Raw genomic sequence first — 27,900 nt, forward strand, 5'->3', positions numbered from 1 at the left:
TCCCACGGACGCAGCACTTCCCCAATAGTGCTCTGGGCTCTACGGATGAGTTTTTTGAACTGGTTCTTTTCTTTACAGTTTAGGCCGCCTCCCCAACAGACAACCACGTAGAAAAGTATGATTGCCATCATTGTTTCATAAATTTTTTTTAATATTAACGTACAGATTTGGAATGACCGCAGCTTCCTCAACAAGTTGCAGCCTGGCCATCACTTTGGTACATATCTTGATGTTGGTCCTCCATTCCAGCCTGTCCTGAATGTGCACCCCAGATACTTGTAGGTGATGACCATCTCCTTGGACTTATCAACATTTTTAACAGGGTTGTTGCTTTTGTTCGACTTCACAAAGTCACAGATGGTGTTCCTGTATTCATTGTCATTGCCCTCATTGATTCTGCCAACAATTACAGAATCATCCGAGAATATTTTGAGGTGGCTGGAGACAGTTGTATCTGAACTCTGATGTGTAGAGGGTGAAGAGTAAAGGGGACAGTACTGTCCCTTGTGGTGCTTGCTGATTTTGTTGGAGCGGATATTCCCTATTTGGGTGTCCTGTGGTCGATTTATTAGGTAGTCATAGGTCCAATTGGTTAGGGTGGTGTCGATTTGCTCATTTTTTTTTTTTTCTCAAGCTATCTGGTTCTATTGAATTGAAGGCACTGGAACATTCTAACTGAGCTGCCCCTGCGCTCAAGTTATTATAATGAATAATTTGGTGGCAATATTTTATACTTTTATGTGATTCTTGCTTTGTGGTATTTCTTATTATTAGAGGAAGAACACGATTTTTCTGGGTTCATGTGCAGAAGACCAAACTATTTTCATTCCATCAACACATCGATTATTAACCCACGTCCCACTGTTTCACATGAAGTATTTCATTTCACTCATTATTTTAAGCATAAAACCATAAGACTCATCATACGCATTAACGCTATTAATTTTACATTATATTGGTATAAGAGATAAAATACCACATATAACTAATATATTACGAATGGTAATTTCTATATTTTAGAAAGTTATACCTCACATTAGTCCTCTTTATATTTTAACAGAAATGTCTCACTTTCGCTGCTTGCCGAGCGGGCATCAGAACATCCATTATGGTACCAGTAAACGCTTGGGAAAATAGGCTATGTATTACTCTTACAATACAGCTTTGACCTATTTTGCACAGCACTCAACAGAGCGTCTGTAACTATAGCCCAGTGGGACTGACTGATGCACCCTGTATACAGGCAGTCCCCGGGTTACATACAAGATAGGGTCTGTATGTTTGTTCTTAAGTTGAGTTTGTATGTAAGTCGGAACTGTATATTTTATCATTGTAACCCAGCCAGAACTTTTTTGGTCTCTGTGACAATTGGATTTTAAAATTGTTGGGTTGTCATAAGAATCAATATTAATACTAAAGCTTCATTACAGACACATTTGATAACTGTTATAGCTGTTTATTGTAGCTTAGGACTAAAGTAAAATAAATTACCAATATCCAGAGGTCCGTTTATAACTAGGGGTCGTATGTAAGTCGAGTGTTCTTAAGTAGGGGAACGCCTGTACTTAGCATGAATATGAGTAGGTGTGAGAAAGAAAAGCATACTGTACATTTTTAACAGCAACACCTCACTAAGGATAACTACCATATATATGTCTCTCTTTGTATTTCAACAGGAGATAGGCGTGCCTACCTGAGTCTGCCAAGGCCAGGGGTAAGTACTTTGATGTCTTTGGTATAATGCAAATGATTTTGCTAGTTGCTCTGGCGTATGCTCACATAAGATTTGTAACTCAATGATAATAATTCATGGAATGCAGTGAAAGCAGGCACATATTCAGGTTATGGTTTCTATATTTTATAGCTCGGTTATAAGAATTCCTGGTAACAGTGTACACTGTTCATCAGTTCATAGCCCTGTTTCAAAATAAAACTTCCTGTTCCTTTTGTATGTGTTGGCAGATTTTTTTTTTACTTTTGATCCTTAGGTTGTTGCTTCACCTCAAATCTTTTAGGGCATGTAACATACCCTTCCCATCCCTCGATGTCCTGTCCATAGCTATTGTAAACCTCCTATTCTAATAGTAAAATCCTGCAACCAATTCCTAAATTACCACAGTAGCACCCACATGCAGATTTCATTGTCAGCTTTTTGACCTATCATGGTCAGGGACTTGTGGTGCTAGGAGGAGAGGATAGTGAGGGAGTGGGCACAGGAAATGATACTTTAGATGCTCAGAGCACACCTTTAGTGCATGGACTATGTACTTTGCACATGGATAAACCTATCCCTGATAAGTACTGTACTTTTTATCATGCTAATCGTATTGGGTATGTAGAAGATTCAGAAGCTGATCCTTCTCCATACTCTTTGTCAGCTATATTGTATCATCCACATGAAGGTTAACCTCTTAGATCATGGCCACAGTTTACAGTGATAGATAAACCATTGGGGTGCATGGACAAAAAGTGTATTGGCGCTGGTCCAAATCACCGAAAACTTGTCATAGCAAATCAAAGGCAGAATGTAATTGCGGTGCCGTATACTATATATACTGTGTAGAGAAGTACAGAAATATTGCATTATTTTTCAGAAGCAATCTGGTCTAAATTTCAATTTAACAATGGGATATGAAATATTTAGTTGAATCCTAAAATTCAAAATGTGAAAGTCTGATGATAAACAGACATTTTTATTTTTTAAGGTATTAAAAACACAATAGTTGAGGGGAGTTTATAGATGCCCTTAAAGTGTAGCTAAACCTTTAACAAACTTTTATAAATCAACAGTGCAGATGGTAGTAGTGTTTGTTATACTTTATTAACCCCTTAGTGACTACCCATACGGATTTCTCTGTCGGTCACTAAGGTGCTTTAGGCTAGGCCGACGGGTTTCTCACTCAGCCTAACCTAAGGACAGCCCCCACGTGCAAGGAGGAACAGTGCCCCAGCGGCAGTCGGGATCCTGCTCTTACAGTCTGGATCGTAACTCCGTTCCAGCTGTTAACCCCTTTGATCCAACGGTCAATGCTGTGTTCGATGCTGCGGAGGCATGGGGCTCCCTCTCCTCCCGGCACCCCGCGATTCGATCGCAGAGTGCCGTCTTCAGTACCGAGCAGCCTTCGGCATCTACCTGCTTGGCCCAGCCAAGATGCATAGGCTGACATTTCTAATGCACTGCAATACATGGTACTGCAGTCACATGATCACTAGTTCATATGATAGTAATGTGAAAATAAAAAGTAAAAACTCCAAAAATTCATAGAAGGGGGGCGTGGCCTGACCGTTCATGTGAGCAGGCGTGCGCTCCTGAGCTACTGCGACGGATCCGGCAATTATCCTGCCTTCATCTCCGCTGACACCCAGCAATCACTCTTAGCGTGCTATTAAGCCACCGGAGCCGCAGAGGAAAAGTCACCGGGGGAGCAGAACGGCAAAGGAGAAAGACGGGGGAAGAAGCGGCCTAGTCACGCCGCAAAAGAAAAATGGCGCCGCGAACCCTGTCAGGGTCCAGGAAGTGGCGGCCCGTCTTGAAAAGTACGCCAGGTCAGTCGCAGGCCTGAGGGCGGCAGAGAGTGAGGTGCCTGATCCTCAGATCCCCCCAAACGGCAACAATCCAGGCCCAAGCATGGATCCCCGGTGATAGGGGAGGAACAACAGGCTATGATGCAAACAATTTGAGTTTCTGAGCGGCACCGTGCATATATCAAAAATCGGGTGCAGGTCTTCTTAAGAGGTCTGGCATCAACCCCAATGCATATAGAAATACGATTGAGAAGCAGCACTCCGGTAATTCTGAAGAAAAAAGTTTATTCCACCAAAAAGTGTGCGACGTTTCGCCAATTCAATCAAGGCATTATCAAGCATGGTTTTTCTTCAGGCTATGATGCAAGATACTCCGGTAACAAGTGCGCAGCCATATATCCCCAGAGGGCCTCTCACATGTAGTTAGGATATGGCTCTACAAGGCTTACAAGATACTACTGATGAACCCACCTTTTCAGCTATATCTCACTATGGCTCAGCCTTGCTTACCATGAATTCCAACTTTGGTAGCCTAACTGTGGACATTTCAATAATCCGCCATGATATCCGCAGAGTGCATGCTGTGGAGGATCGGGTTAATGAGATTGAGGAGCAGATGGCTCCAGTGAAGCGTGATATGCAGAGAATGAGTAATAATGTCTCCATGCTTATGGATAAAACGGAGGATATTGAGAACAGATTGAGACAAAACAATCTCCGCTTGGTGGGGGTACTGGAAAAGGCAGAAGGAAACCGACCTGCGGATTTCTGCCATCAAGACCACCCATTCCGGGGGCACCTCCGCGTCCAATTCTGATTAAAATCCTACATTTTCGAGACCGGGACAGCATATTGCGGAAGGCAAGAGACCATGAAGAGCTTACTATAGAAGGGAAAAGGATCTCGATCTTTACGGATTTCTCTGCAGGGGTGCAGAAACGTCGTGCCCAATTTCTGGATGTTAAAAAGCAATTGCGCAACCTACAAGTGCCATATGCGATGATTTTTCCGGCCCGTCTGAGAGTGGTGGCTTTGGGAGAGGTACATATGTTTGAAAATCCGTAAGCGGCGGTTCAGTGACTCGACAATGCTGAAATAAGAATCCGAGCACACATTGCTGCAGGTGGCTGATTAGCGGTGGTATGAAGGACGGTATTTGTTCTCCTTTTTTTTTTACAAGTTGCAGGAAGCGAGGAACATTCTGGTTAGGTTTTTCTTTTTTGCATTGCTAGATTAATGTGAAGGGTCAGGGGCAGTTATTAAATATATGCCCTTACTTCTCATCAGGGAAGTGTGTTTTTCATAATATCTATGGTTATTAATGTTTGTATTTGGGGTCTATGTGGGAGGGGGGGAGGGCCAGTCCGGTGTCACTTGCTAGGGAATGATGCACAGCCAAAGGGAATGGTGTACAACGTTTCTCTCAATTTATTTTTACATTTAGACCATGGATGATAAAGTAAACGTCGTTGCATGGAACATTAGATGAATGGGGGATTCAAATAAAAGATATGCAGTGCTAGCTGAAGCAAAGAGTCATAGTCCAGCAATAATTGGGCTCCTTGAGACGCACTTTACAGTGGAAAATACGCATCTTATTAACAGGGCGTGGATAGCCCAATCCTTTCACTCTAAATATTCCACTCATGCGAGAGGGGTCAGTGTGTTAATCCCTAAATCTGTCCCCTTTGAATGCTTTGGATCCTTTATAGATAGATCCGTGTGTCTACACTGCTCAGTATTTCGAGTGCATCTAATTCTGGCTTTTGTATATATACCCCCCCCCCCCCTAATACCTGTGAAGCTCTGAAAAAAAATCATTAATTTTATATCGGATTTGCCTCAGGTACCTATACTAGCTGTAGGAGACTATAATAATTGTTTAAATCCAGTCCTGGATAGTTTCCGAGCAGCGGGAGATGGCTATCTTTCGGGGCCAACTAGCCTTGCCAAACTAATGGAGGAAGTGGGGTGGTGTGATATATGGCGGACAAGGAATCCACGCACATTACAGTACTCATGTTATTCCAGCTCCTTTGGTACTCTTTCTCGAATTGACCTTCTGCTGGGTACTCCGGATGTACTAGCTTTGGTGGGTAAGGTAGAATATCTACCAAGATCCATTTCGGACCATTCTTCCCTACTGGTGTGGCTCAATTTAGGTGCCACTAACAGATAGCGGCGGAGCTTCTGGAAGCTAAATCCGTTTTGGATTCAATTAGTGGCCAGTGGGGGAGGATTGGCTCTCCCCATGGAGGAGTTCTATGATATGAATATGGGTACTGCACCACAGTCATTTATATGGGAGGCCCTGAAGGTGCATATTAGAGAGTTGTACAAAACACATATTAATAGACACAAGGCCAGGGGAAGAGAACTGACTGCGGCCCTGAGAAACAGAGTAGTCACTATTAAAAAAAGATTATATAGCTGCCCCCACTGAACAGAATAATAAAAACTGGAAGGAAGCCCAAAAACTGTTAGAAGAGCATATGATTCAGGTGGCTGATAATAAACGTTTCTTTGTGAGGCAAAAATATTTTGAACAAGGAGAAGGTGCGGTGCATCTTTTGGCAACAATAGTGAAAAGTCAGGATGGGTCTCCCTTTATCAAAGAATTAAATGGGCCTGATGGTACTTTGCATGACGATAATGTGGGTATTAGTAGGGTGATGCTAGAATTCTATAGCAATTTGTATAAGTCCAGGCTGCTACCAGAAGGTAAGGACATGGGACTCTTATTAGATAGGGTGGCTATGCCACGATTAACGGCAGAACTAAGGGACACTTTAGATCAACCCCTGTCGCTTGTAGAATTGGAAGAAGCACTGGGCACTTTTCCCAATGAAAAAGCCCCGGGGATAGACGGCCTGCCGGGAGAGGTATTTAAGAAATATAAAGATCTCCTACTGCCCAAATTATTTGAGACCCTAATGGACGCAAGGGAGAAGGGAGAATTACCTGATTCTATGAGGGAAGCCATTATTGTCCTTATACCCAAGCCGGGTAAAGATCCCAAGCTCCCTGAGTCGTACAGGCCAATTTCCCTATTGTCGGTTGATGTTAAGATTCTAGCAAAAGTATTGGCCAACCGACTCACTAAAGTCATCTCCGAATTAATTGATGCAGACCAGTCTGGCTTTATGCCGAATAGATCAACTGCAATTAATATAAGACGACTGTACCTGAATCTGCAGGCCCAGATGGCCAGGAGGGGGGGGGGGGGCGCAGTTCTCTCACTCAATGCTGCCAAAGCTTTTGACAGCCTTGAGTGGGAATATCTATGGGCTGTGCTTGGACATATGGGTTTCGGCCCTGAGTATATAAAGTAGGTCAGACTACTGTATTCTAACCCCAAAGCGAGACCAAGAATAAATGGGGGAATAACAGAGAGCTTTAGTTTAGGGAGGGGGACCAGACAGGGGTGCCCCCTCTCACCCCTGTTGTTTGCAATAGCGGTGGAACCACTGGCATGCCTGGTGCGTTCCTCTCCACATGTAGTGAGATTCCCAGGAGCATCTAGGGAAGAGCGCATATCTCTATATGCGGATGATCTCCTATTATATGTTGGGAGCTTGGAGAGATCTATTGAACCCATTATGGAGTTGATACAAGACTTTGGAACGTACTCTGGATTCCAGATAAACTGGAGCAAATCCGCAATTCTACCCCTGGTAGAAGTAACCCCTGAGGTCCAAGGAGTAGCAGCCCAATTACAAGTGGTCAGTTCTTTCAAGTACTTAGGAGTGCAAATAACGAGCAGGCCTATTTATTATTTGACCGATAATTTAGACCCAATTCTTCCCCGGATTAGAAGTAAAACTAATACGTGGTGTAAACTGCCTATGTCCCCTATAGGTAGGGGAAACTTAGTCAAAATGATTTTTATGCCCCAAGTCCTTTATATTAGTAGTGCCCCTGCTGTCTCCCAGTGAGGGACAACGTATGTCGCAATTGTTTATGCTCTACAGAGTATATAGGACTCCGGCTATGCTACATAAATATGGGATGATATCCGAATCTAATTGCCCAAGGTGTCAACATCCAGGCGCCCACCTAATGCATATGTTATGGGCGATGTGGAGAATTAGAGGACTACTGGAGAGGGGTCCTAAGCCTGCTGCAACAGGTATTTCAAATTCAGTTAGCCGCAGCTCCTAAACTGTGCCTGTTAGGTATACCGACAGACCAGATGACGGACAATTCTGCATCATTAGGGATTCAGAGGGCACTATATCAGGCACGTAAAGAAATACTGTTTCACTGGATCAGAAGTACTCCTCCCACCTTAAGGGAATATAAAAACAGAATGAATAATATTATACGTCTGGAGTATGGAGTGTATTTAAAACGAAAAGCTTTAAAAGAAAATTCGAGAAAATATGGGGTCGATGGCTAGACCAACCAGGCCTTCCATCAGGAGCATTAGTGTCCATTAGACAGGGTCTACCATATCTGCTAGCCAGTGCAAGTACTAGAAATCCATAATAATAATAATAAGTCTAGAATTAGGATGGCTCAATATTGGCTGTAGGGGAATATAGGGAGGACACCGGACTGGGGGATGGGAAGGTGAGTTAGCTGGCTGCGACCGGCTGGGGGGGGGGGGTCGGGGAATGTGTTATGTGATGTCTGTCTTGCCAGTTGTTATACTGGCCAATCGGTTTGTAATGTGTAAATGTACTATTTGTGGAAAAAATTACAAAATCTTTAATAAAAATGCTTTGATTTAAAAAAAAAAAAAAAAAATTCATAGAAATGAAAAATAAAATTAATTAAAATGTCCCAAAAGCCCCTAACCCATATAAAACAATAATTAAAATAAATTGGAAAAAGTAAAAAAAACACAACATTTTAGGTATCACCGCGTCCCAAAATGTCCAATCTGTAAATATATAAAAACGGTTATTCCTAACGCTGAACCCGGTAACGGAAAAATGCGCTCAAATGTCCGAATCGCTACTTTTTGCTGTTTCGCAACACATACAAAACATAATAAAAAGTGATCTAAAGGTCGCACAGTCCCCAGGATGGTAGCAATAAAAATGTCAGCTCATCCCGGAAAAATGACACCTTGGCCAACTCCGTACTCCTACGTATGAAAAAGTTAGACTATGGTAAATGTTTTAAATTTGTAGTAAAATCCATTAACACCTAATAAAACCTATATAAATTTGGCATCCCTGTTATCATACCAAAGCAAAGAATATAGAATTTCCGCTTTCCAGTAAAAGGGATGGACTATAAAATACCGTCACAAGGAAGTGCGATTTGTTATGCAGAAAATAAGCCCTCATTGGAAAAATAAAAAAGTAATTGATTTTTAAAAGTGGGGAATGATCAACAAAGTAAAATGGAAAAAGCCCATCAGAGGACAAGAGGTTAAAACCAGAACATTTTGAAGTTTGAAAATAGCTTTTTTTTTCTCAAAATGTTTGTCAAATTCACCTTTTTTCATAAATAAATGTTAAATATATCAACCAAAATTTCCCACTCTTATGAAGTACAAAATGTAACAGAAAAAACTCAAAAAGCACTTTGGTAAGTTAAAGCCTTTTTAAAGTTATAACACGATAAAGGGACACTGGTTTTGAAAAATAGGCCTTGGTCATCAAGGCGCAAATGAATAGTTTGTCTATGATTTGCCCTGGGCTGTAAAGAGATTGTTGTCTCCCCAACATTCTAAAGATTTTTAATGATCTGAAGTATTAAAGATTAAGCAGTATAGTACAGACAATAAATCTAGCCTAATATAAGACTATCTCCATCTAGTTACCCCTCAGGAGAAAATAACAAAGTCACAGCACAGGGGAGATGATGCAGAACTGTGCCTTACCTCGACCAAGAACATGCTAACTGACTGCGCCTCAAATTATAGAGCAATTACTACTGCTGCCTGTGTTGAGACAGTCTTTTTCAATTGACAAGTGGTGTTCATCCCAAAGATCTTAGCTTGGCTCTCTTTGAGTTCACCATTTTGACCCTAAAGTAGCCAATAGTAATTGGCACAGTAATAGTATAGTATAGCATAGTAATAATGCCCCCACAGCAGCCATTATAATCACAGGGCCCCCACAGAGGCTTATATAGTAACAGTGCCCAATCACTGTCACAGGTAGCCCACAATAGCTAATACATAGCAACAGTGTCCCCGCAGTGGCTAGAAAGCTGCAGTGTATCTGCAAAGGATCATAATTGCAGTGCCTCCAGCAGCCAAACAAAAAAAAATGTAATTACTTACCTCTCACAGACTGCAGGCTTTCTGCAGCGTATGAGATAATGAATGCGTTCCTTTAAACTATGGGATGGATGTGGACTGCAGATCCAGATCAGTTCCCAGGTGCATGCGACACAATGATGTGTGATGTCATTGCATTGCATGTATCAATGAGTGGCAGTATGTATACAGGAGAGGCCTGTATGGATTGTAATGGTATACTGTAGACATAGCATAAATGTACAGTGTGTGCACATGATTAGGCAAAGACAAATCCATTACAAAACATTAACCAGGCTATGTATACTGCACAGCTAGGCTATGTATACTGCACAGCATAAACATACATACTTTATAATATACATGTCTTTACATTGTGCTACGTACATGTCCTAGACATCACAATATTTTCATACTTATGAGACGTCGTCATTGATCTACTTTTCAGTTGTAACGGTAAGAAAAAGCCTCCAGATAAAATCAGGAGATGACATCGCATGGCAAAATTACCCATCACAACAATAGTGCTTCCCTCCCTGTAGATGCCAACTGCAGAGAAACCAGCTCCAGTCCTCAAAGACATCAAACTGGTTAATGGGGTGGGCACAAAGAGGTTAAAAGAAATCTACCATCAAAATGAAGTATGAAAAACCAGGGGCACTTACTCATAGATTCGGGTACTGTGACTACTTCTTATATTTGTTATCCATGACCTCCTTCCTTTTAAAATCCTCTTTCAAATTATGCAAATGCATATGAAGTGCTGTGGGGGCATTACCAGAGCCCCTCGGTGCTGTAGCTTCATAGGCTGTTATACTCTTCAGTAGTTGCTCCACTGCGTTCTTGAAGTGGCTCTCATTGGGAGGGGGAAACGCTCCTGTACAGTGTAACAGCTTTTGTAGCTAGAGCTCAGAGTGGCTCTGCTGACACGCTCTCCATGACCCTTCAGGCTCATTAGCATCATTTAAAATTGGATAACAAATAGAAGATTACAACAGTCACAGTGCTTAGCTCTATAAGTAAGTGCCCCTGATTTGTCGTGCTTGATTTTGATGGTAGATTTTCTTTAAAGGGAACCTGTCACCGATGGTTGAAAAAAATGAGCATTAGGCATATATGGCTCTATGGGAAACTGTCTAAGGGAACTTTTTTTTTTTTTAAGCTAAGTTGATTGAAAGTCACAACTGGAGAAAATTAACCTTGATTCTCTGGTAACCAGGCAGAGAATCCAGCGAATCGGACTGGGTGAATACTTACACTTGAGTCTAGCAGCATCGGTTCCTCCTCTTTCCACTCCTCTTTCTGATATCTCACTTGGTTGTCTTTCCGAATTCTCGTGCATGCACTTAAGAGGCATGCGGCTGTCATGCGCAGTGAACATTTGAGCAGTGCGCGGCCTCCGACGCCTCACTGTGCATTTGGGAAGGGGCAAAGCCGCGACAAGCTGAGGAGGCAGCTGCTAGATTCACGCGTGAGTAGACTATGAATATACTATTTGAAGCGCAAGATGCTTCTTCCTGTACAACATGCTTTTTGGTCCTGTACTAGTTGGTGTTTCAACTATTAGGGCGTGACACCATGCGTTTCATTGGGATCATAATTTTTTTGCACAAAAATGGACCCACTGTCGCACCAGGGGTTCTCTACATTCTTATACAAAACTGCCATTGGCGGGCTAAATATCCCATATCCGGACAGAACAATTGTAAGATAGTCACTTTTCTTTTTGGATTTCAGAGATTGTTTGGACAGCAATAGCAGAAATTGCTTAGTGCTCAGGGAGATGTGTGTTAAAAACACAGCGAAATATGTATCTCAAGTTTTTGTCAGCTATACTTGGTGTAATTTATTTGTCATTATATGGAGTATGTTCGCCGTATAGTGTGGATAAGGGCATCAGACCACACCTAAGCAATAGGGTTGGAGGCACTAGACAAGTAGTGTCTCCAAAGTATGCTTGGGATCATACACACAGCTGTGGTTCACTGCCTCATGTATGAGCCAACTGCCTAAGCTGCAAATTATGGAGCAGCTCCTATTCTGTTTTGCAACTCAGACATGAGCAGACCTGCACTATTTTAGGTGAGATTCCAGAAAACTCTATGAAAAGCATGCCCTTCCCTGAGATGTCACTTTACTTTCTATGACACTCTTCTATTGGAGATGAATAGTGACCATCTTTACTACCTGATGTGACCAACCTGTGCACAAATCATCCTAGACACTTGCAAAACCCAATTTTGTGAATTTTTGAACTTGCTAAATCCCTACCACTGCCACTGATTTTGTATCAATAGATGGTGATATGATAGATCCACATCCATGTAACAGATATAACCTAATAGGAAACATGCCTGGTATAAAAACATGTCTTACAGATTGCTCTTGATACTGGTCTTGAGCATTAGCAAGTTAAATCAATTGAATGTGGAAAGTACATGTTTGCTTTAGACAGATGAATAATCCCCTTTGCTTGTCCTCAAACTGTGACAAATGTGTGTATTTTAATAAGGGCCATGTTGCTAGCCAGGCCATCTGGAATCACGTGCATTTGTCCTCTCTGATTACAGAACATTCATCCCTGCCAAGTCTGATAACTAGATGAAATGGAAATAAAAAACTACTTATAAAGTCAAATGCCCATATGACTACTCATAGCTTTCATATTGATTTATAGCATATAGTGTTCTTTAAAATGTTTTTTCCCCAAGACAAAACCTTTCTAGTTATCACCTAGAAAGCTCCACTGATTTAACCCCTCCCCCCTGCAGCCCTTTTTCGTTTTTGTGTTTTCATTTTTCACTCCCCACCTTCAAAAATCTATAACATTTTTAATTTTTCCATGCACAGAACTGTGTTATGGCTTATTTTCTGAGTAACAAATTGCACTTCAAAATGATGGTATTTATAGGTTTTATAATGTTTTCATACATTTACAAAAATTAAAACCTCCTGTACAAAAATTTTTTTTTCTATTTTGCCATCTTCTGGCGCTAATAACTTTTTTTATACTTTGGTATACGGAGCTGTTATTTTTAGGACTTATGACCTTTTTGATCACTTTTTATAGAATTTGCACGCGATTTTCCATTACAGGGTTAAACGAAGTGAAAAACCGTTATATTTTGATCCGGCTTTTTCGGACGCGTCGATACCGAACGTGTTTGATTTTTACTGTTTATTAATATTTGTATAAGTTCTAGGGAAAGGGGGGTGATTTTAGTTTTTAGGTTTTTTTAATTAAAATTTTTTTTAACTTTACCAGACTCCCTAGGGTACTTCTTTTTGCAGCTGCTGGCGGCGATCAGAGGGAAAACACCCAGGATCGGTGCTGGCAATATGCAGCAAAGACTTACCGGCTACAGACAGGGCTCAGCCCGTGAGCCCTCTCCATGCACCCGGCATGTGACGTACTATTACATCACATGTTGGTAAGGGGATAAGTTACTGATTTTATTTTATTTTTTTATTTTAAGAGAATCCATCATGATAAACCAGGGACACTTACTCGTAGATCCTGGTACCATGACTTTGGTGATCTTTCTTATATTTGTTCTCCATGGCTTCCTTCAATCTAAAATCAACTTTTAGAATGAGCCTCAAGGGTTTTGGTTGGTGTTTCCAGAGCCCCTCAGTGCTACAATGAGCAGAGCAGGTCTCCTCTCCACCTGTACTTCCTGTTGCTGCTAGATTACACACGCAGAGGAAGGAGGGAGAGAGCATGGGGTTGGATGAGACGTGTTCTATGGATAACAAAGTGTTTGGATCTATTAGTAAGTGTCCCTTGTTTATCATGTTTGATTTTTGATGGTAGATTTCCTTTGAGTCACAGAGGCTTTGTTTCTTGTTACTTACTAATCTTCACATGGTCTATGTTTCCATATCGTACCTACATAAATGAGGAAAGTAAGTATTTTCCCCATAAATTTTGCAAGTTTTACCACCTTCAAATACTGGAGAGGTCTGTAATTTTTATCATGAATAGATATACTTGAACTTTCAGACAGAATCTAAATAAAATCCAGAAAATCATATTGTATGATCTTAAAATAACATTTTATTGCACGAAATAAAAGTTAGGCACCTGTCTCTACAATGGCCAAGACCAAAGAGCTGTCTAAGGACACATGGACAGAAACCTAGACCCGAACAAGGCTGGGATAGGCTACATAATAAAAGGCAACTAGCTTGGTGAGAAGACAACAACTATTGGTGCAATTATTAGAAAATGGAAGAAACACAAGATGATAATCAGTTTTATCTTCATGCAGCACTTGTTTCTCCTGTCAGTACTATTATTCAATTATTAGAGGTGATAAAATATCTCACCCGACACAAGGTACAAATTAAAGGATGGTTTTCATGTGAGAGTTCTAATGTAATATATTTGTCTAGACATCTAGAAAGTCAGAATATGACTTAACTAACACAAGTCAGCTATAAGAAACTACCGTAAAAACACAAGTACTAATAAAGCAGAGGAAGATCCACGGAATCTACTATTGCACAACATTTCTTTGAATATAGATCTAAAACGTGCTATTCTTGAACAAATAGAAAGTATCAATACTCAATTCACACATTTTCAAATACTAAAAAAAGAGGTATTTTGGATATTCAGGATGGAAACTTGGGCCCACATTTATTAAAGCATTTCGCCAGTTTTCTGACTTTGCAGTAGAAAGAATATGCAAACTGCTTGCACATGTATTTATAAAATGTGCCAGATGGTTACACAGTTTGTGTATGTTAGTGCTTAGTCGGACCATACGCCACAATTCTGCCAAGTGAACCAAGTGCACAAAAAAAAAATTGCATTTGGCCAGAGCAGTGCAGGGGGTGCCAGAGTATTGAAGACATTGTGATGCATTTCATTAATCTGTCGTACACTTCACAAGCAGTTTGCACTATATTTTGATAAATGTGGGCCTTAAGTCCAAAATGCCTTAATGAAAATCGTAACTTTAATGTCTTCCTGTAATGTCCAATATTCTTTTTAGTAATACGTTTTTGCTCTATGATGGGGTTGTGTACACAAACTAGAAATTCATCAGTCATCTATTATAAATAAGCCATTGATGATGTCCGATCTAGGGTGATGTATGCTCATTGAAACAGAAATTATGTGAATTTTACAAGTGTTTTTTTTTATGGTAATGTCGTTTCTGGAAAATACAATTAACAGATATGGAGAAGAAATGGTGTATGTGTCGTTCATCTATGCCATTTATGGGATACCTAGGGGAATAAAGGAAATCCTTATTGGATTAATATTCAGAAATTATACACCTCAACTTTTGTTACTTTTATTGTATCCATGGAAGATCTTATGGGAAAGGTCAAGAATCATCCCACAACTACATGAGTACCTGGTCAATGACTTGAAGATAGCTGGAACCACAGCCATGGGTTAAAATCCTGCAGGGTTTGCAAAGTACCCTTGCTCACACAAGCACATCCTCCGGCCGATTGAAGTATGCCAATGACAATCTTGATGATCCAGAAGCATATTTTTTATGGTATTTTGAATCGTGGTTGTGGAAACCTCATATTGTGGGGGTGCTGCGCAAGACAACTTTACCATATTGAATGGAGGATAGATGGGCCCATGTATTGCAAGATTTTGGCCAATAACCTCCTTTCCTCCGTAAGAGAATTGACGGATCATGGCTAGGTCTTTCAGCATGACCCAATACACACAGCCTGTGTAACTGAGTGGCTCGATAACAAGCATTTCAAGGTCCAGGAGTGGACCAGTCAGTCTGCAGACCTGAACCCAATCTTTGGAGGGAACTGAACTGAAACCAGGAATGTGAAAGATCTGGAGAATATGTGTAGGAAGGAATGGCCAAAATATCAGAGGCAGCATGTGCAAGATTTGTACTGCAGGAAATGTCTGAACTCTGTTATTGCAAACAAAGGTTTCTGTGCCAAATATTAAGTTCTGTTTTTCTATTTCAAATATTTATTTCTGCCTCCAGGGAAGAAAACCTAATCCACACATATTGAATCCGCCTTCTATGCGTTAGTGTTTTCCTGTTGTAACGGGATTAGCTCTGGGATCACCTTAAACATGTGAACCCATTCATTTGCAAAATTTTTGCTGAAGTCTTCCTTAGAAGAATTGCTTCTGGATAGTGTGTAGGGTAATCGACAACTACCAGAGTGACCTCTAGCAGACTTAGAGGACCTACCAGGTCCATTGCAATCCTCCTCTCAATGGGAGTTTCAATAATTGGCAGGGGCACTAAGGGACTCCTAAAGTTTAGTATAGGGTTGTGTAACTGACTCCTTGGGCAAGAGTCAAAATATTATTTTACCTCTTTTGAATCACAAGTTGTTCAACAATACTGTATGTCCATCCACCTCATCCACTTTGTAAAGCAAATTTTTTTTCCATCAAAAAATGGGGAAATATTTTATCCACCCAGTGTTCTTTGAGTACCCCATTTATTACTTTTATATCCTTTCGTGCATTATTTAATGTAGGATCCCTGCGTTGGTCTGTCCCAAAATTATTTCGGGAGACTGATCAATTTCTTTAGCATCTTCCTCTATATTTCCAGCAAACACCTCTAAGAGAAAAGCCTCTGTTTCACTCAGGGTTACCCTTACAGCTTGCACAGGGTCAGGATCACGAAGTGGGATGGGGGCCTACAAGACTTATTTTCATTAGGTACACCCCTCTCAAGCATTTCCCACAGCTGCAAAAATAATGGAAAATCACATCCAACAATAACATTATGTGTTAAAGACTTTAAAACTCCTTCTACGTGGCTTGCTGTCCCACACAGAGTTTCAGCTGACACCATAGCGGTGAGTCAGAAGAGAGTTTGCCAATTAAGGCGGCCTTATAGGCGTGTGGAGAATTAAAGCCATTGATGCTCCACTAGGGAATTCTGGGAAGTATGGAAATATGTTTTCCAAGGTTTTAAATGGAAAACCATGCCTCCTTTTGCTACCTTGAAATGGACACCAAGTATGACCTACAAGAAGTCTAATAACATGTTGGATTAAGCCAAACCAGTATATCTATTCCAGAAGGAACAGACTCCCAACTTTAGACAGCACTGTTTCAACCTGGTTGGGTCTCCTCAGTACAGCGTAGGGATATAGCAGTGGGGTACTCTCTGACTCCCATCTGCTTGTTTTGCCATTTCTTGGTTTCCACCAAGTTGGCATTGACGAGAGTCGCCAAACTACCGGATTCCAGCTGGGAATTAACAGATTGTTCTTCAGGAACCCTGTGGCAAGTCGCTCTATATTTGGAGAAACAAAGAGTAGGCAGGTCTAGAAAACGAGGATTTTCTCAGCCCACTATCACACTCTATAGGCTCAACCAAGAGGGAACAGTTGGCAGTCACATGACCCAGTCCTTGACACTGTCAACAGAAAATGTTTTTTTTTTTTCCACTTATTGGCCGCTTAGTGCTACGTGGGCTTGATGGCCTAGCTACAAAGATTTGGCCTGGTTTACCCTCTTATCATTAGGAACAATCTTTCCTGGTGCAGAGTTTTTTTGGTTCCTTGCGATTGTCTGGAAAGTAGAGACATCATGTCATGTAGATTTTCCTCTGTATTTTAAATATAGATCCAACAGTGTCACTATCTGATCCACATCTTTAAACTCCATTTGTCCCACACAGTGTTGAATCCGAACTGGTAAGGATCTAATAAATCTGTTCAGGACCACTCTTTCCACGACTTGTGATGCTGAAGAGACCTCAGGCTGCAGCCACTTTTGTATCCAGATGAAATGTCCAGGTATGTACCTGCTGCGCTCTGACAGCCTGGGTACCTCCTAGACTAGCAAGGATTTCGGCTTTCGCTTAGTGAATTGTGTGGCATCATACTTAACTAAATCAAAATACACTCACCGGCCACTTTATTAGGTACACCTGTCCAAGTCCTTGTTAACACTTAATTTCTAATCAGCCAATCACATGGCGGCAACTCAGTGCATTTAGGCATGTAGACATGGTGAAGACAATGTCCTGCAGTCCAAACCGAGCATCAGTATGGGGAAGAAAGGTGATTTGAGTGCCTTTGAACGTGGCATGGTTGTTGGTGCCAGAAGGGCTGGTCTGAGTATTTCAAAAACTGCTGATCTACTGGGATTTTCACGCACAACCATCTCTAGGGTTTACAGAGAATGATCCGAAAAAGAAAAAACATCCAGTGAGCGGCAGTTCTGTGGGCGGAAAGGCCTTGTTGATGCCAGAGGTCAGAGGAGAATGGGCAGACTGGTTTGAGCTCATAGAAAGGCAACAGTGACTCAAATCGCCACCCGTTACAACCAAGGTAGGCAGAAGAGCATCTCTGAACGCACACTAAGTCGAACTTTGAGGCAGATGGGCTACAGCAGCAGAAGACCACACCGGGTGCCACTCCTTTCAGCTAAGAACAGGAAACTGAGGCTACAATTTGCACAAGCTCATCGAAATTGGACAGTAGAAGATTGGAAAAACGTTGCCTGGTCTGATGAGTCTCGATTTCTGCTGCGACATTCGGATGGTAGGGTCAGAATTTGGCGTCAACAACATGAAAGCATGGATCCATCCAGCCTTGTATCAACGGTTCAGGCTGGTGGTGGTGGTGTCATGGTGTGGGGAATATTTTCTTGGCACTCTTTGGGCCCCTTGGTACCAATTGAGCATCGTTGCAACGCCACAGCCTACCTGAGTATTGTTGCTGACCATGTCCATCCCTTTATGACCACAATGTTCCCAACATCTGATGGCTACTTTCAGCAGGATAATGCACCATGTCATAAAGCTGGAACCATCTCAGACTGGTTTCTTGAACATGACAATGAGTTCACTGTACTCAAATGGCCTCCACAGTCACCAAATCTAAATCCAATAGTGCATCTTTGGGATGTGGTGGAACGGGAGATTCGCATCATGGATGTGCAGCCGACAAATCTGCGGCAACTGTGTGATGCCATCATGTCAATATGGACCAAAATCTCTGAGGAATGCTTCCAGCACCTTGTTGAATCTATGCCACGAAGAATTGAGGCAGTTCTGAAGGCAAAAGGGGGTCCAACCCGTTACTAGCATGATGTACCTAATAAAGTAGCCGGTGAGTGTATGCTTTCTTGGACTCGCTACTGAGGAATGGAGTCACGGTATCCACCCATTGGTCGGCTGGAAGATTCTCCCTCACTGCCACTTAGGGGTCACTTTTTGCAGAGAGGCTTGCACTCTCTTTCTAGCATAGATAGTTTGTGCTTGAACTTGAGGTCTTTCAGACAGCACTTTAATCTGTTCCATAAAATCTCTTTTTACCACTTGCTATTTGCAGCTGAATGTTAGACTACACCAGCTGTTTAATAATTTCCTCCATGTCTGCAGGGTTGGATTTTGCAATAGCAGTAGACTTAACCGACGACTTTCAACTTTCTGGGTTTTGTGCCTGCTTCCTCAATTTGTAACAGGATTAGCTCTGGGATCGCTGTCTCCTGGGATAGACGGGCACTTTTTGGCACATCACAGTTAGTCTACTCCAGTCAAGTTGGGTGCAACTGGCAGCAACCAGTTTTATTAGCTTCTTTGAAGCAGAAAAAATATTAAAACACTAACTATACAATTTCAGTATTTTCATCACTACCAAGAAATTGTACCTACTGTACAGTTTCCTAACCATAGCACACAGCAATTGGCAACTCACATATAAGGTTTTCCCAGGAGCAGAGGTAGCCATCCTCTTGTGCACCTTCTGCCTTTTTAACCCCTTAACGACCGGTTTTCCATTTTTCACTCACCACCTTCAAAAATCTATAACTTTTTTTTATTTTTACACGTAAAGAGCTGTGTGGGGGCTTGTTTTCTGTGTAACAAATTGCACTTCATAGTGACAGTATTTAGTATTCCATGCCATGTACTGGGAAGCGGTAAAAAAAATTCCAAATGCAGTGAAAAGGTGAAAAAATGCATTTGCACCATTTTCTTGTGGGTTTGGATTTTACAGGTTTCACTGTGCGCCCCAAATGACATTTCTACTTTTATTCGCGCAGACACACACGGACGGACAAGCACACAGACACACACGCGCGGACGCGCACACACACTCTCAGCTTTATATATTAGATATATACTGTACCCCTCTCTATAAGATATGTGATTATGCATCTGTATACATATCAATGATCACACACCGTTTACCACTAAGGCATCACCCCTGCATGACGGGGAGCGATGTGCTGGTAACCAGCTGGGCTTCTTACACTCATGAACACTTTGAGAAAGTTTGGAAACCTTGGATTTTGCACCCTAACGCCTTGACCCATTAAGGCATTCAGAAGTTATGTTTTTACAGATTACTGTAGCAGATTAATAATTAAAGCTCGCAATCAACAAGGTTATGCTGCCGTTGACACAATTCCTCATCCCTCCCTGTTATGTGGATTCCCTATTGTTGATGTGATCTTTGTCTTTGACATCTTCCACAGGGTATTCCTTTTTCTATGTGACATTCCATTTATAACGAAGTGTATGTATGCATACTTTTCTTGGAGATAGTAGGCTCTTACCTTGATGTACAAAACCAATAAAAACAGAATTGATGGGGGGAAAAAAACTGATTACTCATCTTCGGAGCTCCATGAGGCTCTTTTTCTCCTGGATTTCTCAGTAAAGGGCTGTAGTGTGTGTGCGCGGGCAGAGCATGCAGACTTGGCTCCATCCCAGCCTGTGACACGATCTATATATTTTTAGATCTACAAAGCGGGGAAGCTGTTAACTTTTAATACTCAAATAGCAGACTATACACTTCAAGTAATCATTTTACTGCTGCCTTCCACTAGGCAGACCACAGACCACGCAGAGCTCAGTGGATTTGTTTGTTGCAACCTCGTTAGATTTTCTGCCTTCATCGTACAACACGAGGCATGGGAAAGATGGAAACTAAACTTCATTCTAGGGCAAAGATAGGACGAGATTAGACTCTTTATTTTGGTGTCAATAAACAAATATATACATAACGTATGCAATATAGTATACAAAGGGGAAATAAAGGGCTACCACCGAGTACAAGAGCCACCCTCCTCTGAAAGTCCCGTCACGCGGTGGGAGCGTCTTTCAGTGGGACGGCCGATGGCGAGTATATAGCAGTGGATGCGACACAAATACTACACCTCCTGATGAAGCATCAGCGAAACACGAGTCGGGGTGTAATTCATTGGCCCCCCTCCTAGGATTGCCCACTGATCGACCTTCACTATGCTTTTAGGTGAGTGTACGCGGATCTGTTGAAGCCAGAAGTTACCTCCGGTCTTCACTTTGGCTGCATTTTACTATTTGACATTCGTACCCCCATTTGCCTTACTTGTTGTTCAACTAGTCTTTACATTTTGGAGTTATTAGATATTTATAGATCACGGGACTTTCAGAGGAGGGTGGCTTTAGTACTATGTGGTAGCCCTTTATTCTTGTGTCTCCTTTTTCTTTTTTTACTGTATTGCATATGTTATGTATATATTTGTGTATTAACACCAAAATAAAGTATATATTATCTTTTATGGCTTGTTGCAGCTTCCTTTCTTTTTTTTTGGTTGTTGGATCGTTTAAGGTCTGCATGGTATTTCTTGTGAATAACGGTTGTTTCGAGTTTTGGTTGTACAGATTAGACTCTACCTACTTTACTGCAGCTGAAACTGATTTTTGAAAAATAGCTTCAGAACAGAATAAATGTCATAACTTTGGAAAGAAACGGTGAGCAATGCAATATAGACATCATATTGTCTATATTGAAGACCAGAGGTACACTTTAAACAACACTTACCCATAGATCCAGGCACTGTGACTGTGATAATCTTCTTATATTTGTTATCCATGTCTTCTTTCCTTCTAAAATGAAGCCCTGAGCAGCTCTGGTGGGTGTTTTCCAAAGCCCCTCTTGTAGATTAACAGGCTTTTAAAATGAGCAGCACAGGTTCCTGCTGCTACTAGATTACACAGGCAGAGGGAGGAGGGAGAGTGCAGGGGGTTGGATGAAACATGTTCTTCTCATTGTAGCAACCTGTGAATTTATAACACTGAGGGGCTCTGGAAAGAATCACCTAAGCCTTCAGACTCATTAACATAATTCTAAGTGCCCCTGGTTTATCATGCACAATTTTGATGGTAGATTTCCTTTAATGGAAATCCACCATTTGATTTCATGCATTATGAACTAAACAGCTTGTGAAAGCTGTAGTTATACTGATAAAGAAACATTATACTTAAGAAAAACAATTATAAAATCATAGTAATGAGGCTCTGTTGCTTCCGTGCCTGGCTTGGCGCTTCTCCTCTCACTTTAAGTATGCACTGCTCAAGAGAATGATGTTATCACTGTGTTGTGCCTGACAGGCAGAAGTAATCAATTGCTTCACTATCCCCCAGCTGCTGTGTATGAGTGAACTAGCTCAGGTTAATTAGTTCTGTCTGGACAGTTCAGAAAGCTCATTGTAAAATTCAGGCTAAAGGTAATCCAGCTTTCCCAAGATCCAGAATGTTATAATAATTTTTTTAGCAAAACCACTGAGCTCAGAGATTAAACAAGATATGATCCTGCATCAGTGTAGCTACAGCATTCTCAAGGTATGATTGGTTCATAATGCATAAAATCAAATGGTAGATTTCCTTTTAAGTACTGTATTTAGCTTTACTTTTTGTACTGCTATATTTTAATATTAATACATCTTTGATTTTTAGAAACTTAGTGGGAACCTGAAAACCCTTAAACCTGTAAAACTTGATGCAGAGGTGAGTCAGAATATCATAATACTTTGAAACAATATGTTATGAACCTGTTGCGAGTCTGCAACAAAAGTGAGATTGTTCCCGCATTAATTTATTTTTCAGATTTAAATCTTTTTATTGAGTCCAACAAGTTATACAATTTATATATAACATCTTATATACAACAAAATATCAGTATGGTCTCTATTTTCTCATATTTTTAGCTTTTACATCCAGGTTTATTATTTTCACTTCCCATTTTTTCACGTCGACAAAAAAGGATAGGTTAATAATGTACTTTCTGGCCAGCCCCGTTGGTTGTCTATCATCATTTAAAATGTATTTATTTCGTTTCTGGAACAATCTCCTTCTATAGTGGACCCTCTGCATGGGAGGAAAAAAAGTGCATTCTGCCATTTATTTCTCAGTCTGCAGTTCCTAAAAAATCGGGTAACATACGAACACCACAAATACCCATCTGAATTAGTCCTATTTGTTTACATAGTCACCAAATTAACCCATTTAAAGTGCCATACAGAATACATTGATGTGTTTTATATTGACCCCATTTTATTTTGTTAATTTTAGCTTTAATGATTTTAAGCGATAACTGTATGGCATAGTAGAAAACTAGATATTTGCACAATGCAGTATATTAACGGCTATTCCCAGTGCTTAACATTAGAGCAGATGGCAGGATGTCCTGACCCCTTAAAAAAAAAAAAAAAAATGTGTAACCTTCCTTCTTTATATAAGATGATACTGCATTACTAACATAGTTCTGTGTAAAGCACATGGTACATAACCCAGGGGAACTTATTAGGTATTGAAGGAATGAAGCCTTCATATGTACTGGTTGTACTCTATTATTTCCAGATTATTTACAGCCGGCTTGTGGTGACATGAAGTTAGGTCAACAGACAGTACAGGCACTACATTGAAAGAATGTATTTCTTCCAGGAGCAAGCTAAAATTTCCAAGCTAGGATTAGAGCTACGTCTGCTTACCTCCGATGTGGATTCTGAAGCCGAAAAATGGGAAGATCAAGAGAATGAGTTAGTAAGGCATGGACAGACCATGTCCAGTATGGCGTACACAATGTACCTATTTACAAGGTGAGCAAAACAGTTAACTTTAAACCTTTGTATACAACTTTGATAATCCTTGTGGATATGGCTTGGTGCTCTATTATAAACATAGCTATCATTCTAAAAATACATAGAAAGAGATACATCAATGTGCCACACATTAGACTAGTGCCGAGTAGGACTAGACAGTCTTCTGTTGTGGCAGATTTATCACTGTCTGATGCTTGATGATAAATCTAGAGTAGTTGAAGACTGTCAAGTCATTCATACCTCATATTTGTTTTCTAGTTTGCTGTGCCACAATTAATGTTTTTGGTGCACAGACCTTTTCCCACAAAGCCACTTCCCCTTTTGCAGAGGTCATGTCGTACAACACCCTCTGTCGTACAAGTCAGAAAAGTGCCTAAAACCCTTAAACAATATAACATTACATACAGCTGATCATTGCAGTCTGGAACTAAAGGAAAGTAACCAGTGTGCTTCACTAGAGGTTACATTGGACAGAGGTCCATCTGTAAGTTGGGTGTCCTTAAGCCAGGGACGTCTGATCAGAGCGGTCAGGAGGCTGTAGAAGCTGAAGGATTAGGTGGAGAAATGTCTGATGCGATTTAATGTAGATAAATGTTATCCTCTTGGGTCACTGAAACAAAAATTATAATTGTTCTAAACAGTGAATTACTTGGTAAAACAGCAGCTGAAAAAGACTTGGGGTTATTGGTGGGTGGTAAACTTAATTTTAGTGACCAGAGCCAGACACTACTACCGTATATGCCGGCGTATAAGACGACCTGGTGTATAAGACGACCCCCCTACTTTCCTGTTTAAAATATAGAGTTTAAGATATATTCGCCGTATAAGACTACCCCTTTTCCAACGCATACAGTAGTATACAGCACAGCCCCCAGTAGTATACAGCACTGTCCCCAGTAGTATACAGCACAGCCCCCAGTAGTATACAGCACTGCCCCCAGTAGTATACAGCACTGCCCCCAGTAGTATACAGCCTAGCCCCCAGTAGTATACAGCCTAGCCCCCAGTAGTATACAGCCTAGTCCCCAGTAGTATACAGCCTAGCCCCCAGTAGTATACAGCCTAGCCCCCAGTAGTATACAGCCTAGCCCCCAGTAGTATACAGCCTAGCCCCCAGTAGTATACAGCACTGCCCCCAGTAGTATACAGCACTGCCCCCAGTAGTATACAGCACTGCCCCCAGTAGTATACAGCACTGCCCCCAGTAGTATACAGCCCAGCATTTAAAAAAAAATAATCATATACTCACCCCGATGCTCCCCCGATGTCCGCGCCGTCTTCTTTCTTCTGCCGGGCGCCGCCATTGATCTTCCCCGGCAGGCGCCTAGTATGACGCGCCGCTGCTGACGTCATACTAGGCGCCGACCCGGGGAAAAACATGGCGGCGCCTAGCAGAAGAAAGAAGACGGCGCGGTGAGTATGTCCCATGCGCATCTTTTTGAGGCTGCCGGCAGCTTTGCCGGCAGCCATCGCTGTGAAAACACCCGCGATCGGTGCTAGCACCGATCGCGGGTGTTACCGGTAAGCCTTTGCTGCAATATGCAGCAAAGACTTACCGGCTATGGAGAGGGCTCAGCCCGTGAGCCCTCTCCATGCAGCGCGATCCGACCGCGATCGTCTTATACGCCGTCATTACCGGCGTATAAGACGATTACCGGCGTATAAGACGACCCCAGAGAAGACAGAAGATTTTTCTGTCTTCAAAAGTCGTCTTATACGCCGGTATATACGGTAATACAGAAAATAAAATTACAGGATGTATCAAGAGAGGATTAGATTCCCATAAGGACGTGGTTTTGCCCTTATTCAAACTACTAGTCAGACAACACATGGAATATTGTGTACAGTTTTGCACACCAGTTTATAAAAAGGACATTGTAGAACAGGAACAGGTGGAGAGTATAGCAACCATCATTCAAATTAACCCATCCAAAATAAATAGTTTATAACTATGATTAACTCCTATGGAACTCTATTTTGGCCTTAAGGATACGGTCCCATTTTTCAGACCTGGCCTGTGTCACTAAGTGCTTATAGCTTTGGGGCGCTATAAGATATCCAGGGGATTTTGAGATTGTTTTCTCATGACACATTGTATTTCAAATCAGTTAAAAAATTTGGATGATATCTTTTGTGTTTAGGCAACTAAATTAGGCAAAAATTTGGAAAAATTCTTTATTTTCGAAGTTCTAAATTCTCTACTTTTGATACAGATAGTCATAGCACCCAAATAAATTCATAAATTACATTTCCCAAATGTCTGCTTTATGTTGGCATGTTTTTTAAGATTCCACATATTTTACTAAAATGTTATGAGGCTCAGAATCTAGGTGCCATTTTTCAAATTTTTGGGAAAATCAGCAAAACCTGTATTTAGAAATAGTTGGGGCTACTCGGCAAACACTTCCCACCTGCAGATGATTTCTAAAAGCTGTGCTGTTGGGTAGTTTAGAGTATCACTAAACAAGAGAAAATAGAAAATTCCAAAAAGTATCCAAAGCACCAGCATTCAGCACATCCTATTGGAGCTATGTACAATATGAGGAAAGGTATGTCTAAAATACTTTATCTTTTCAGGACCTGGCCCTTTTTTTTGTTTTTTCATTTTAATTTTTTACTCCCCATGATCAAAAATTTTTTTCCATGTACAGAGCTGTGTGACGGCTTATTTTCTGCATAACAAATTGCACTTCATAGAGATGGTATTGAATATTCCATGCCGTGTACTAGGAAGCGGGAAAAAAATTCCAAATGCAGTGAAATTGGTAAAAAAAACGCATTTGTGCCGTCTTCTTGTGGGCTTGGATCTTACGTATTTCACTGTGCGCCCCAAATGACATGTCTACTTTATTCTTTGGGTCTGTGCGATTACGGGGATACCAAATTTGTATAGGTTTTATAATGTTTTCATACATTTCAAAAAATTTTTGGGGGGATTTTGCCATTTTCTGGCACCAATAACTTTTTTATACTTTGGTGTACTGAGCTGTGGGTGGTGTCGTTTTTTGCGGATTTTGATGACGTTTACAATGTTATCAATTTTAGGACTGTTCGACCTTGTGATCACTTTTTATAGAATTTTTTAATTTTTTTAAATGACAAAAAAAGTGCCATTTTCGACTTTGGGCGCGATTTTCCGTTACGGGATTAAACGCAGTGAAAAACCGTTATCATATTTTGATCGGGCATTTTCGGACGCGGCGATACCTAATGTGTTTATGATTTTTACCGTTTATTTATATTTATATCAGTTCTAGGGAAAGGGGGGTGATTTGAGTTTTTAGGGTTTTTTATTATAATTTTTTTTTTTTAACTTTTTTTTATTTTTTTTTTTAGTACTCTTCAGACTCCCTAGGGTCCTTTAACCCTAGGGTGTCTGCACGATCCTATCATATACTGCCATACTACTGTATGGCAGTATATGGGGATTTTACTACTCATACATTACAATGTGCTGAAAGGAATATGCGGTATAAGATATTGCTTATGAGATCTTATTCCGTTGTAGGTAACTGTTCACATTCCAACCATCAAAAATTCAAAGCGTTTTTAAAAGTCACATAGCATAAAATAAACAACATTCTCCACTTATTGCACTAATAATGTTTTCAAGTAATTTGCACTCTGGGTAATATATTCACACTTGTAGTGTAACGTTCCTGTAAGCAGTGTCGTAACACTTTTTTGGACTTTTTGAAATAATGTTGTACCGCATTTTCAACATATAAATTGCAACCTTGTGTTGTAAAGAATGTCCTGTGTAGTTTCCCAGTAGAGTTGAGCGCTGTGGTAGGAACAGAATGATATTCACACAATACTTTGTTGTTGAGATATGGTGCAATAGGATACATTCTCATATCGTATGTCAGCAACATATTTCTTTTAGTTGCAACAATGAAAAATGGAGATGAAATGTGATAACGTTACTCACGGCCCCTGCTAAGCACTTTGTGTAAACGTGTATCTCCTTCGGCGTTGTCTCTGCTTGACTGCGCATGCGTGGAGGCCAATTGAATGGTTACGGAGCTCCGTTTCTTATGACATGCAGTTTCTGTTGAGAGTAATTCCAACTCATCAGTTCTCCCGGTTTGCTTTGGAGATCACGCTGTGTTTCCTCTTTTCAAAGAGATTTCCTTTTCTATGAAACACAGGTGCTGTGCGTGGGGAATAAAATGAATAAAAGTGGATTTAATGGAGACGTGCACTTGCTGCAAAACGTGTTTCGGAGGTTCTCCCTCCTTCCTCAATGGCTAACCTTCCTTGTGTGTGTCCATCTCTTTTATGCTTATTTCCTATAGAAAACAGGAACTAGATT

At 40.9% G+C, this 27,900-nt stretch overlaps 1 protein-coding gene across 2 annotated transcripts in view; it reads left to right on the forward strand.

Annotated features, from left to right (window-relative positions):
- The window catches only part of CTNNAL1 (catenin alpha like 1), a 194,171-nt gene that overhangs the window by 150,770 nt on the left and 15,501 nt on the right, over positions 1–27,900 (forward strand). For both annotated transcript variants that reach the window (XM_072152805.1, XM_072152806.1), the window contains exons 12-14: positions 1,677–1,714; positions 22,441–22,491; positions 23,428–23,582. In XM_072152805.1, the coding sequence (XP_072008906.1) occupies positions 1,677–1,714; positions 22,441–22,491; positions 23,428–23,582 (244 nt within the window). The remainder of the gene's footprint in view (positions 1–1,676; positions 1,715–22,440; positions 22,492–23,427; positions 23,583–27,900) is intronic.

The sequence above is a fragment of the Engystomops pustulosus genome, chromosome 5 (assembly GCF_040894005.1).
Source record: "Engystomops pustulosus chromosome 5, aEngPut4.maternal, whole genome shotgun sequence".
Lineage (NCBI taxonomy): Eukaryota > Metazoa > Chordata > Amphibia > Anura > Leptodactylidae > Engystomops > Engystomops pustulosus.